General features: G+C 37.3%; 2 protein-coding genes across 2 annotated transcripts; both read left to right on the top strand.

Moving 5' to 3' along the window:
• The first annotated feature begins 1,259 nt into the window (after window positions 1-1,259).
• Window positions 1,260-2,942, top strand: LOC143880616 (uncharacterized). The gene has a single exon (XM_077383602.1). The coding sequence runs from the start codon at window positions 1,260-1,262 to the stop codon at window positions 2,940-2,942; it is 1,683 nt and encodes a 560-aa protein (XP_077239717.1).
• Window positions 2,943-3,014: 72 nt separating this feature from the next.
• On the top strand, window positions 3,015-3,647 carry LOC143880615 (uncharacterized). The gene has a single exon (XM_077383601.1). The coding sequence runs from the start codon at window positions 3,015-3,017 to the stop codon at window positions 3,645-3,647; it is 633 nt and encodes a 210-aa protein (XP_077239716.1).
• Window positions 3,648-12,744: the final 9,097 nt, after the last annotated feature.

Here is a 12,744-nt window from a genome sequence, read left to right as displayed (position 1 = left end):
ATGCGAATGGATTTTCTTATAGCTTCAATCACTTTCGTGCTCTATTAGTTAGAGCATTTTCAACTTTGGGTTTGAATTCTTTCGAGTGACTTGGACCCCATAGTTTTGGATCCTCCTCTCTGAGTTTTACTGCAGACACCTTTCCAGAGTTTGGAATAGAATATCCCTATTACCATATCTCTTTGATTACTACGTTTCTTTTTCATTTTTCTTATTCTAGCTTCTGTAGGATAACTTTACTGTTATATAATTCATCTATTTCTTCTTTTGGCTTCTTTTTCATGGGTGTTGAGAACACCACCCCATGACTTAATGCTTTTATAAATAGTCTGTTGTAAATGTTTACATCCAATGCCATTAAGGTCATCCTAGATGGGCCCTATCTTAGTACATGAACTAAGGAGAAGAGTAGAGGAAGAAGAGAGCAAAAGAGGGGAAGATAGATGAGAATTTTTGTGGAGATTGAGAACACAACCCATAACTTGATGCTTTTGTAAATAGCATGTTGTACATGCAACTAATGCCAGTAGAGCCATCCTAGATGGCCCCTACCTTAATAACATGAAATAAGCCTACTATAACATAAAATAAGAAACCCAACTTCAATATAACTCAAGTATAAACCATCTAACTCTTAACAGGGTGAAAGATCTATTCAGAATTCCTTTGATATTTTTTGCTTCTTTCCTGATTTATGGATGATTACTGAGAAATCTGAGGGAAATGTTCCTTGGAAAAATTGTCACTTGACATGTTACAGTTATTTGATTATTGGAATCTACAAAACACAGTGTTTCTGGGACATATTATCCATTGATGGGATGGAATCTTAGTATCCTTTAAACTATAATTATCTCAATCCGTCGATGCTTCTTTTGGGTAAATAATTACCAGGATGTCTTGGTGCACCCACCATATTTCCTATAACTAGAAATGTTGAGCTTGATACAGTATGTTTAGTGTTTACGGTGGCATTGAAGATGTGATTTCTATGTTTAGTATTCGGATCTCCATCTCATACTATGGTTATTGCCTTATTGGTTAAGTTTTGTAGTTTATTTTTGTTGGGTTTTCAATTTATTGGGTTCTGATCTGTGGAAGCTTTCTATTTAAGGTAAGCCATTACTAATTGTTATTGAATCAATAGTTAGTGAATAATTTTTTTAGCATTCTTTTACATTGATATAGTGATTGATAATTAAATATTTTTGTGATATAGTGATAGAAGTTCTTTGTCTTTCTTGTTTGTTTTTTTAGGTATGGAAACATATTTTTCGAGAGTACCGTCGTTAAGGTCGATAACCCCTCCTACAACTTCAATTATCCCCACCAAAGAACGAGAAAATTCTAAAAGAATTCGATTGGAACTTGATCCTAAAAATCCTCCTGCTGATCCCGGATTAAGAAGGCCAATAATTGATTATCATCATAATGATAGGGCAAAAGTTCGAATGATATACTTAGGAATGGGTCCAATTCAACCACGTAATCATGATTTTCCTCAAATTATGCAAGGAAAAGAGAATAGGCGGTTTAATCAAAAGTGGTTTGATGATTATCCAACTTGGTTGGAGTATAGCATTGCAAAAGATGCGGCTTATTGTTTGTGTTGCTATCTTTTTAAATCGGATAGTAAGGAGCATGTGGGAAGTTGTGATGCTTTTGTTGTTAAGGGGTTCTCTAATTGGAAGAAAGTACAAAGATTTGGAAAACATATAGGGGGTCCTAATAGTGCTCATAATCAAGCTTCGAGTAAATGTGAAGCTCTTAGGAATCAAGAGCAACATATTGAAGCGTTGGTAAATAAGCAAACAGAGCGACAACAAAGTGACTATCGAATTCGCTTGCTTGCTTCAGTTTTGAATGCTCGATTCCTTTTAGAACAAGGTTTACCTTTTCGCGGGCATGATGAATCCTGTGACTCGCTTAACCAAGGAAACTTTCTTCAGCATTTGAAGTTCATGACCATGATTAATGAAGTTATGAAGAGGGTTTGTGTGGAGAAGTGTCCTGGGAATCTCAAACTAGTGACTTCAGATATCCAAAAGGATATAGTGAGTGCATGTGCAATTGAAACCACTAACTCAATCATTAAAGATCTCGGGGATTCATTGTTTTCTATTTTGGTTGATGAAGCTCGTGATGTTTCTAGCAAGGAGCAAATAGCCTTAGTTATACGTTATGTAGATAGGCTTGGGCCTGTGGTTGAGCGTTTGTTAGGTATTACTCACGTTCCCAACACCACTGCTACATCCCTTAAGGAAGAAATTGAAGCAATATTGGCCAAGCATAAATTGAGCATATCGAGACTTCGTGGTCAAGGATATGATGGGGCGAGTAACATGCAAGGGGAGTTTAATGGTCTTAAAGCACTAATCTTGAAGGAGAATGAATATGCTTACTATGTTCATTGTTTTGCTCATCAATTACAGTTGGCATTAGTTGGTGTTGCAAAGAAAAATATGAACATCTCCGATCTCTTTTTTTTAGTTACAAATGTAGTAAATGTGGTTGGGGGTTCTTGTAAGCGCCATGATATTCTTCAGAAGATTCAACTTGCAAAAATTAAGGAAGCACTTGAAAATGGTGAGCTTTCAAATGGACAAGGACTTAATCAAGAGACCACACTCAAACGTGCGGGGGATACACGTTGGAGCTCACACTATAGAACACTGGTTAGTTTGGAATATATGTTTTTCTCTATTCTTGATGTGCTTGATCTCATTGTCAAAGATATGAAGTTAAGTTCATATCAAAGGCATGAAGCGCATAATCTCTTGAAATCATTGCAAACTTTTGAATTCACATTTTTCCTTCATTTGATGATAAGTTTATTGGAAATTACAAATGAATTGTCGCAAGCATTACAAAGGAAGGATCAAGATATTGTGAATGCCATAACATTAGTGAGAATATCAAAACAACAACTACAATTGATGTAAGACAATTGATGGAATTCTTTGTTAGATGACATTTCTTCATTTTGTGCCAAACATGACATAGAAGTCCCTAACATGGTTGATACTTATGTTGTTCCCGGAAGAGTGCGACGACATGTAGATAAAAGAACGGTCTTACACCATTTTCAAGTTGAGTTGTTTTTTCAAGTTATAGACTTGCAACTTCAAGAGCTCAATAGTCGTTTCAATGAAGTAAATACAGAGTTGCTTCTATGTGTAGCATGTTTGAATCCAAGTGATTCATTTTATGCATTTGATAAAGAGAAGTTGATTCGACTCTCTAAGTTTTATCTAAAAGAATTTTCAGAAGTTCAATATTCTACAAAAGAATTAGACAACCAACTTGAAACATATATTCTTGATATGAGGTCTAATACTCACTTTGTGAATTTGAAAGGAATTGGAGATCTTGCTGAAAAAATGGTTGAGAAGGGAAAGCATGCCTTGTATCCACTTGTTTACAAGCTCATCACATTGGTACTAATTTTACCAGTCGCAACTGCAACCGTTGAGAGGGCCTTTTCTGCCATGAAGATCTTGAAGAATCGATTACGCAATAGAATGTCGGATCAATTTATGGCCGATTGCATGATTCCATATGTTGAGAAGGATATTTTTGGTAACATCGATGATGAGACAATCATGTGTCGTTTCCAAAAAATGAGACCGCGTCGAGGAAGCCTATAAAATTTTCTTATGGTCATGTTATTAGGTTTTGCACTCTAAAATTGTAAGATGTCATTTTTGTTTACCTCAATGTATGTTGGTGATAGAATATATATGAGGGTTTTTTTGGAAACTATAATATTGCTTTGATTTGTTTGGAGAAAAAAAATTACTATAATTTTTGCCCCCCTTGTTCAAAATTTCTAGCATCACTCTTGCCCAAGATTGAATCGGATAGGGTTTAAGGGAGAAAAATCCGAAACCCGACCCGACTCTTATAGGTGTACTATGACTTTCTTAAATATCTTTTGAATAATATGAAGACTTATTTTCTAATATGTTGATATAATTGTTTACATTGGGCTGATCATGTCTGTGATGTGAAAAAATGCTTCTTTCTTAACTTTATAGACTTGGTGATATAAGTCTATAGATTTTTTTTCGCGAAAATTTGTGGTCTTCCACGATCATTAAAATTAGTCTTAAAGTTATAGATTTGGTGATATAAATCTATAGATTTTTTTGTGAAAATTCGTCGTCTTCTACAATCATAAAAATTAGTCATTATCCTATGCTAAATAATAAAAACCCGACCCGAGCCAACCTGAGAAACTATCTTGTGTGGTATAAATCTAGGATTTTCTCAAAGAAAACCTGACCTGACCCAAACCAAGATAATTTCTCGAGTAGCATAGGGTTCCAGAAAACCCGATCCACGTTGCAACTCTAGTAATCAGTCCATATGAAAAGTGGAGTAAAAATGAGGGACCCCATGCTATTCATGGATTTTGTTGGAGATGGTGGGCCCACTAACTCGTGTAAACTGATGGGTCGCACCTTAATGTAATCAGAACCGTTGATCCAGTAGGCAAATAAAAAAGACTAGACTCATAGTATTAGAGCTCAGACGTGCTATTGTCACCTCTAATTAAGGTGAAACCGTGGGAAACCTTTCCACATTGGCACAGTTTTCCTCATTGCTCAATACATGTTCAAAGACCACGTTATAAAATGTCATGTATATTTTCGGACGCATCCGATGTGGGACTATATGTAATATTTTGGCTCCCGCTCCAATTTGAACTGCAGGAGACATCTCTCGTAGAAATTTTGGAGTGAAATAATAAATTGGCTAATTTAGACCGATATTGTCATGAATAAATAGAAGGTCCATCTCGAGGAAAAATTGAATATGGTTGGTTCAAGTTACATTTTTTGTGTGAAAAAACTAGGAAATTTTAGAAATAATTTTCCTTTCCAAACTTTTCTAAAAAATCACTGCAATCCAAAAATTCTGTGTGCCCATGGGGATGTGATTGGATCATTCATTTCATTTTGGGTGATATGACACCCCCACTGCATCCATGAAAACAAAGTCATTTTCGGAGAAATTTCAAGGCTAAAGGCCCGGGATTCTCGTTCTCTGCGTACTCCCCTCTCTATAAACCCGGCCGGAAAAACCAGTACGCCCAGGCCCGCTGACCCTTCCACCGAGTCCTTTTGCCTAGTCCCTCTGCCAGCCCTCTAGCCGCACCAGACCAAACGGGAAGATAATGGGTGCTGCTGTAGCAAATCTTTTTTATTTTTTATTTTTGTGTTAAAAAGGGCATTAGTAAAACCAATGTCTTGTTTTACTCTTTTTTTCCATGTTTTTTATTCTTATTATCCCCTTCTACCCGTAGCTCCATTTGGTTGCCAGTTAATTTTTTGTCCTATGAAGAGTTAGTTAAATTTTGGTCCCATCCCATGTTTGGTTGCCTTTTAGCACTAGGTTTTTTTTAATCCCACTCTTGTAATGATTGTTTGTGTGGTGAATTTTTTAATCCCACTTTTGTAATGATTGCCTTTTCATCCCATCCCAAAATAACCCCAGGAACAAAAATAAACTCAGGAACCAAAAATAAGTTTGAGAAGAATCTTTTTCTACCCAACAGTTCAAGCAACCAAACAAGGGTTTTTTTTTTCCCACCATAATCCGGTCAACCAAACATGGGATTTTTATTTTACCAGGATACTTCTAGAACTTTTTTTTCCCACCTATCTCGCAGGGTATTTTTTTCTCCCACATAACTCCCAGGAACAAAAAAAACCCGGCAACCAAACAGAGCCGGGTGTTCATTATTCGGTTATAAGAGATTAACCGAATTGGTTTCGTCTGTTCAGTTCGGTCTTTTACCTTTTCGGTTTGGTTTCGGTTATTTTTTTTTGGAAATTCAGTTATTCGGGTTTGGGTTCGGTTATCTCAAAAAACAAATTCGGTTAACCGAAATTATTGATAAAAACCATTATTTTTTCAAAAAAGTGTTGTATGGGCACTCATTTGGATGATCAAAACCGTCCATTTGATTGATCACAACTTAATTAGATTGTGCTAAAAAACTCATTTCGATAGGATGATCCTAGCCCTCCGATCCAAACTGAGATTTTGCGTTTTCCCTCTTTTTCTTCCACTACTCGATTATCGGTTCGGTTTTTGGAAATTTCGGTTCAGTTTCGGTTATCAAATTTCGGTCTATTCGGTTCGGTTATAACCGAACGAACACCCCTAGAAACCATAGGTAAGTCCCAGGGGTTTCCAATTATAGTCTCCTCCCTGAACACTGCCTATCCCGATCTTTCAACTGCATCGGTGCATCTTGAATGGGGGGGGATTCGGGGGTCAAGGACAGCCAATCATAACACAACCCCTCTCTAAATCTCCCAATCCGTCTGACCTGTTGGTTTTGTTTGGGTTAGCCTAGGTTAAAAATAGAAAGATTACCATCACAGAATCCGGGTTGGCTTTTCCTAAACGTTATGAGCAAATTCCAATCCAACCCTAGCCCTAGCCGAAATCAGGGTGAGTCCGACCAGAGTTGCGCCCCTAATTAGTGGGCATTATTTCCACACACACACACAAGATTAAATGCGATTAAGATTATATATATGTACCATATCATTTCTAAAGCGACTATTATTTGCAAATAATTATATTTAACTTTAAAAGCATTTGTGTTAGAGTGTGAGAGATCTCACCGTTGGATTGTTGGATCGTCTTGATAGATTAGGCAAGTGTGCTAGGTGAGGTAAGTAGGATAGGTTAGGATTCTGATCTAGATTAGTATGATTTGATTCTATGTTTATCTTCATCTTTCCATGTTTATCTCTAAGTACTCTATATAAGCACTGATTAGGGCTGAATGTAATCATCGAAGATCAATAGAAATTCTCTAAATTTATCATGTTATCAAAGCAGATCCAGTTGGCCTGACCACAACGCTAGCTACACCATTTTCAGGCGGACGGCCAATCTAGCCGTTCGCCCGGCTTTGCATTTAGCTATTGCTTTTATTCATCTAGCACACTTGCCTAATCTATCAAGATGATCCAACAATCCAACGGTGAGATCTCTCTCACTCTAACAATTTGCTAAACTATGATTATGTGTAAATGATTTTTAGAGGTATCCAAAGATGCCCTAAAACGTCCAAGTGAGATTGTGATACATTTCAAATTCAACATCGGAGAAATAATCATGAAAACTGCTCAAAGAACTTAGAATTCCACTATTTTTATCATTTGGGAGGGCTCACTTTATGAGTTGGGTTTTGTGTTTTGGATTGCCTTTTGTCTTCTCATTATAAAGGCATCCGCTGGTCACACTCCCCTGAAGGGGCCTGTCCTTGAGAGAGAAAACAATACTGTATTATATAGGCACAACCAACGTTTGGATAATAGGTGCAAACTCATCTTGTCCTGTATGCTTAGCCAGCTGTTACAATTCCCAAAATGCTGTCGGCAGCTTTTGACAACTGATTAAAGCATGGGAAATGATATCAGCTCTCCAATATTTTGATATTGGAGCTCTAGTTTCTTGTCTTTTAGTGTTTAAAGGGCTGTCAAAAGGTTATTACATTTCCCAAAAACCTCTCACAAGTCCTTTAAACACTAATACGTTTGGTTGCCAGAATTTTTTTGATTCTTGGGACTTTTGTGGAACAAAAAACTTCCTGTGTGGTATAAATCTAGGATTTTCTCAACCTGAGTAAAATCCCGACCCGAGCCAACCTGAGAAACTATCTTGTGTGGTATAAATCTAGGATTTTCTCAAAGAAAACCTGACCCGACCCAAACCAAGATAATTTTTCGAGTAGCATAGGGTTCCAGAAAACCCGACCCAGGTTGTAACTCTAGTAATCAGTCCATATGAAAAGTGGAGTAAAAAAATGAGGGACCCCATGCTATTCATGGATTTTGTTGGAGATGGTGGGCCCACTAACTCGTGTAAACTGATGGGTCGCACCTTAATGTAATCAGAACCGTTGATCCAATAGGCAAATAAAAAGGAATTTACTCATTGTATTAGAGCTCAGACGTGCTATTGTCACCTCTAATTAAGGTGAAACCGTGGGAAACCTTTCCACATTGGCACAGTTTTCCTCATTGCTCAATACATGGTCAAAGACCACGTTATAAAATGTCATGTATATTTTCGGACGCATCCGATGTGGGACTATATGTAATATTTTGGCTCACACTCCAATTTGAACTGCAGGAGACATCTCTCGTAGAAATTTTGGAGTGAAATAATAAATTGGCTAATTTAGACCGATATTGTCATGAATAAATAGAAGGTCCATCTCGAGAGAAAATTGAATATGGTTGGTTCAAGTTACATTTTTTGTGAGAAAAAACTAGGAAATTTTAGACATAATTCTCCTTTCCAAACTTTTCTAAAAAATCACTGCAATCCAAAAATTCTGTGTGCCCATGGGGATGTGATTGGATCATTCATTTCCACGCCCACCATAGATAGGTTGTGCCCCAAAAATTATGTTTATAGGATGATTAAAACCCTCCAATATAGATGATGGTGTAAGATAGAGTGCTCAAAAAATTACGAAAAATGAAGGTATAGAAACATCTACAAGTCGAAGGGCTAGGATCATCGTATGCAGGGGCGACGGCACTTGTAAGGGAAGGGGGGCAATTGCCCCCCTTAATTTTTTGGGAAAGAACAAATATACCTTTATTGGTGAATGTCACCGAATGCAGAAAACAGATGAAAGGGCGCTCCATTGGTGAATGTCACCGAATCCATTTATTGTTCTTTGACTTATACAAGTTATAAATGCACATTGTTGCCGTTCCACCAGTGGGGTTTGCAAGAGAATTTAACATTCCACTTTTTGACGAATGATAGACTGAAGGGCGCCCTTGCAAAAACCAGCTCCAAGGGCGCGCCCCCATTGGTCCAATCTTAAGAAAGTGATCCACTTTCTCACTTTCTTAAGATTGGACCAATGGAGGCGCTGTTGTAGCTGGTTTTTGTATGCCGCACTTCATTCTATCATTCCTCACTTGAATATGTTTTGTTCTCCGGAACAAGATTGAAATATATAGCCAAGGGCATTTTAGCCGAAGTGATGTTTACGCCGCTGGTGATGGAATATATAGAGGGTTTTTTTTGGAAACTATAATATTACTTTCATTTGTTTGGAGAAAAAAAATTATTATAATTTTTGCCCCCTCATGCAAAATATCTGGCATCACCCCTGATCGTATGGGGATGATTTTTGACACATGGCCATAATGGTTTGGACTATCCAACTATGTGGGCTTCACTCGTACTTTTGCCACCAATATTTTTCCTCGGGCACTGTTTCTTCTGACTAAAATGGGTGTAAAACAAAATTTTGGCCCATTTTTATTTGGAAAATGGGCTTAAAATCTGTTTTACTATCAAATTTACATCAGAACTAGAAAAATGCTCGGTCATCATACATATGTTATATGGGAAAAAAATCCTCCAGAATTCTCCCTTGAGCTGGAAGAATTACTAGAATTTTCTTTCTTTAGAGAATTCGAGGAGTTTATAAGCGTAGAATGCTCTTTCTCTTTCAATTCACTACTTGATTTCCTTCACTTCAATCTCATCTCATGTCTTGAACTAGATGTTTGGGACCACGATTTGGTACTCTATTTATCGTCATCAAAGGGGTTAAAATTTCTAAATTCAAGCGGTGTAAGGCGAGATTGGGTTTTGGAGAGAAAATGAATTGATCACACTTGTAATTTTTAAAATAGTAATGGATGTCCGGGGTGACTTGTGCATACTTGCGTTCGGACCACTGTTCTAATGAAGATGTTGGAAAATTGATCTTTTGAGGCGTTTTTAAAAATGGGTTTTTGGTGGTGGGTTTTCCAAAAGACAATCTCATGTATTTTTTTGGTATGAAAATACCTTGATCCATATTCATAGGACATCAATCCTTCTCAATCACTACTAGTTATCATCGGATCTTATGACTAATCGTTATAAAATGAAGTGTCTAGAGATGCCCCTCTTCGCATTCGAATATAAATTATTCAAATGTCGAAGCTCTGTCAAATTTTGCAACATCAGCCAAACACAGTCAAGGTGAATATATCATTTCCCTCTTGAGATGACTCGCAAAACTTTCTCTTTTAAAAACGACAGTGACCCAGTGCATTCAAGGCTATATTTGGATGAGATCAGGACCGTGACATAGCCCAATCTTTATTATGTCTTTAAGACGTTAATTTTTGCATCACTCCGATCTTGCTAATCAGTTCTCCATTCGGCACCGGACTTGGTCCCACTGGTTTGCTTTGTAATGTCCCTTCATTTTCTGCTCCATCTCTAAGTGGGCATATTCTAGTTCACTATTGAACTTGGGGTGCAACCATGTTAAATTGTTCGTTTGCATTTTATCCTTAAGACTTTATTTTCACTTAATCACCTAAGCAAGTGAAAAAATTAAAGTCTTTAGGACTTTTAATTAGCTTGCCTACAAAAGTTTTCTTATTTTGCTCTTTAATTTGTAGTCTACAACAGTCCAATCCATACATCAGATTTCAATTCCTTCATCTTGTGTCTTCTACTTCAATCTTTTGCACCTTCGCCATTTGATATCTCCACTACTAAGTGAACTTCTAAAATTTTGAAAATGATTGAATTAAAAGATGAGCATTGAGCCCATCTAACCATGAAGAAACTGTAATTGTTAATACAGACACAGAAACTGAAATGAGAGAAGTTCGATTCGAAGAAGTCCCTATTTAACAGTTAAGTAACATCCGTGGGTCCTCCTTTCATTGCATAATCGAACCACTGACCAAACCTTAACTTTTAAAAGAGCTCAGACGCGTTATTGTCACCGTGTAAGATGATATTTTGTGGGAAACCTTGTCCACATGGACGCAAATTTCATCACCGCTCGTTAGTATTAGCAAGCGTTACGTTATAAGCTATTGACTTCACATTTGCATCTATCCGATATGGGACTATATTATTGCAAAAGAAGGTGGTCGTGAATAGGGTTGCAACTTGGGTCGGGTTTTACCCGGCCCGCATCAGCCCGGCCTGAAAGAAGCACGGGTCGGGTTCAAAGTGGCCGGGTAAGTTGTTGGGCCGGGTTTACTTTTCCAAAGCCCGAGTGATTCTCGGGTTGGGCTGGTTTTAAAGGTGGAAAACCCGGCCCGCCCGAAAACACGCATTTATTCCTTTTTTAATATTTTAAGTTATAAATAATAACATTGATTCGGGTAATTTAGTAATTCTCATTTCTCATCTCACAAAAACAGTAAGAGTGTAAGACACGAACGAAAGAAGGTCTATTTCTCGCATTTACGCCTCAATTACTTATTGCTTTGATGGTCATCGAAGTCATAAGAAGGTCTATTTCTTGCATAAAATAATCTTTGTAGTTCTTTAATTTGTTTACAGTAGCATCTTTACTCATATTTGATTGTCCATTTTATTCATGCTTTCCATTCATGTACATGTTTGTAGGATACGTATCAGTATATCACCACCACAAAAATAATTTTATGTCATTCTCTATAGGCAAACAGAGGCCATGACTGCATTCTTTTTTTATCGAACCTCAGAACCTGTGTTTTGCATAAATATTTAGTGAGTAGTGTTTAAAAGCTTACAGATCAGTCTGGCCACTAACGAGTTCATTGAGAATTAGAAAATGTTTAAATTATACTTTGTCTAATCATATCACTTATCAGCATGTTTCAATCAACATGTTAAAATTAGGTTTAAAGTGGGTTTAGAGTAAATTAGGACAATTTGGGATAAAAAGGAGGGCATTGCATGAAGTTGGAGGCGGCAATGCGGAAAAACCCGACCCGAGAAATTATCTCGGGTAGGCCCAGGTTTAAGAATCACAGATTTTCCCCAAAAAAACCAGGTCTGAGGTTGTTTCTTCGGTAGGGTAGGGTTCTAGAAAACCCGACCCGCCCGACCCGAGTTGCAACCCTAGTCGTGAATGCACTAGAAAAGGAGGCGAATATGCCACTTCCCATTTTGAGGTGCAAAATGGTGAGCCCTACCTTATGCATGACCTTAACGGAGATGGTGAGAAACGAGGTAAATTGGTGGGGCCCACGTGTACATGGGATTGAGTTGAGTTGTGTGTTCAGTAGGGTTGCAACTTGGATCAACTCGACCCAAAAATAACCCGAGTCGGGTTTTAAAATGTTGGGTTTTAGGTTTAAAAAACCCGACCCAATATTGGGTCAAGTAGGGTTTAAGACTTTAAGGTAAAAACACTTGAAACCCGACCCGACTCTTATGAGTGTACTGTGACTTTGTTAAATATCTCTTGAATAACAAGATAAATTATTTTTAAATATGTTGATATAATTTTTTACATTGGTCTGATCATGTTTGTGATGTGAAAAAATAGTTCATTTCGTAAATTTATATGAGCTTGGTGATATAAATCTAGAGATTTTTCGTAAAAATTTGTCATCTTCTACGATCATTAAAATTAGTCTTTCTTGAGTGGTATGAATCTAACGTGGGGTAAAAATGGGAGACTGAACACTATTAGTGGATTTTGGTGGAGATGGTGGGCCCACTAACTGGCGTAAAATGGTGGGTCCCACGTTATACTATCTTCTTATTTGGTTCTATCTTTTTAGGAACTTAAAAAAAAGGTAAGAGCTCAGGCGTGTCATTATCAACTTTAATTAAGTTGAAACAGTGGGAAACCTTTCCACGTTAACACTGCTTTCCTCATTGCTCGCTTAATGTAGTTAGACCACGTTATAAACTGTCATGTTTATTGTCGGATCCATCCGATGTGGGACTATATTTTAG

Source organism: Tasmannia lanceolata, unplaced genomic scaffold, assembly GCF_043159265.1.
Source record: "Tasmannia lanceolata isolate RefF3 unplaced genomic scaffold, GAP_Taslan_0.1 ptg000007l, whole genome shotgun sequence".
In the NCBI taxonomy this organism is placed as follows: domain Eukaryota; kingdom Viridiplantae; phylum Streptophyta; class Magnoliopsida; order Canellales; family Winteraceae; genus Tasmannia; species Tasmannia lanceolata.
Note: the sequence above shows the minus strand (reverse complement) of the source record. Positions and strands in the feature narration are given on the sequence as shown.

What these genes read in the sequence shown, in the direction of transcription:
- LOC143880616 (XM_077383602.1), top strand. Translation starts at nt 1,260, where the DNA reads ATGGAAACATATTTTTCGAGAGTACCGTCGTTAAGGTCGATAACCCCT.
- LOC143880615 (XM_077383601.1), top strand. Translation starts at nt 3,015, where the DNA reads ATGGTTGATACTTATGTTGTTCCCGGAAGAGTGCGACGACATGTAGAT.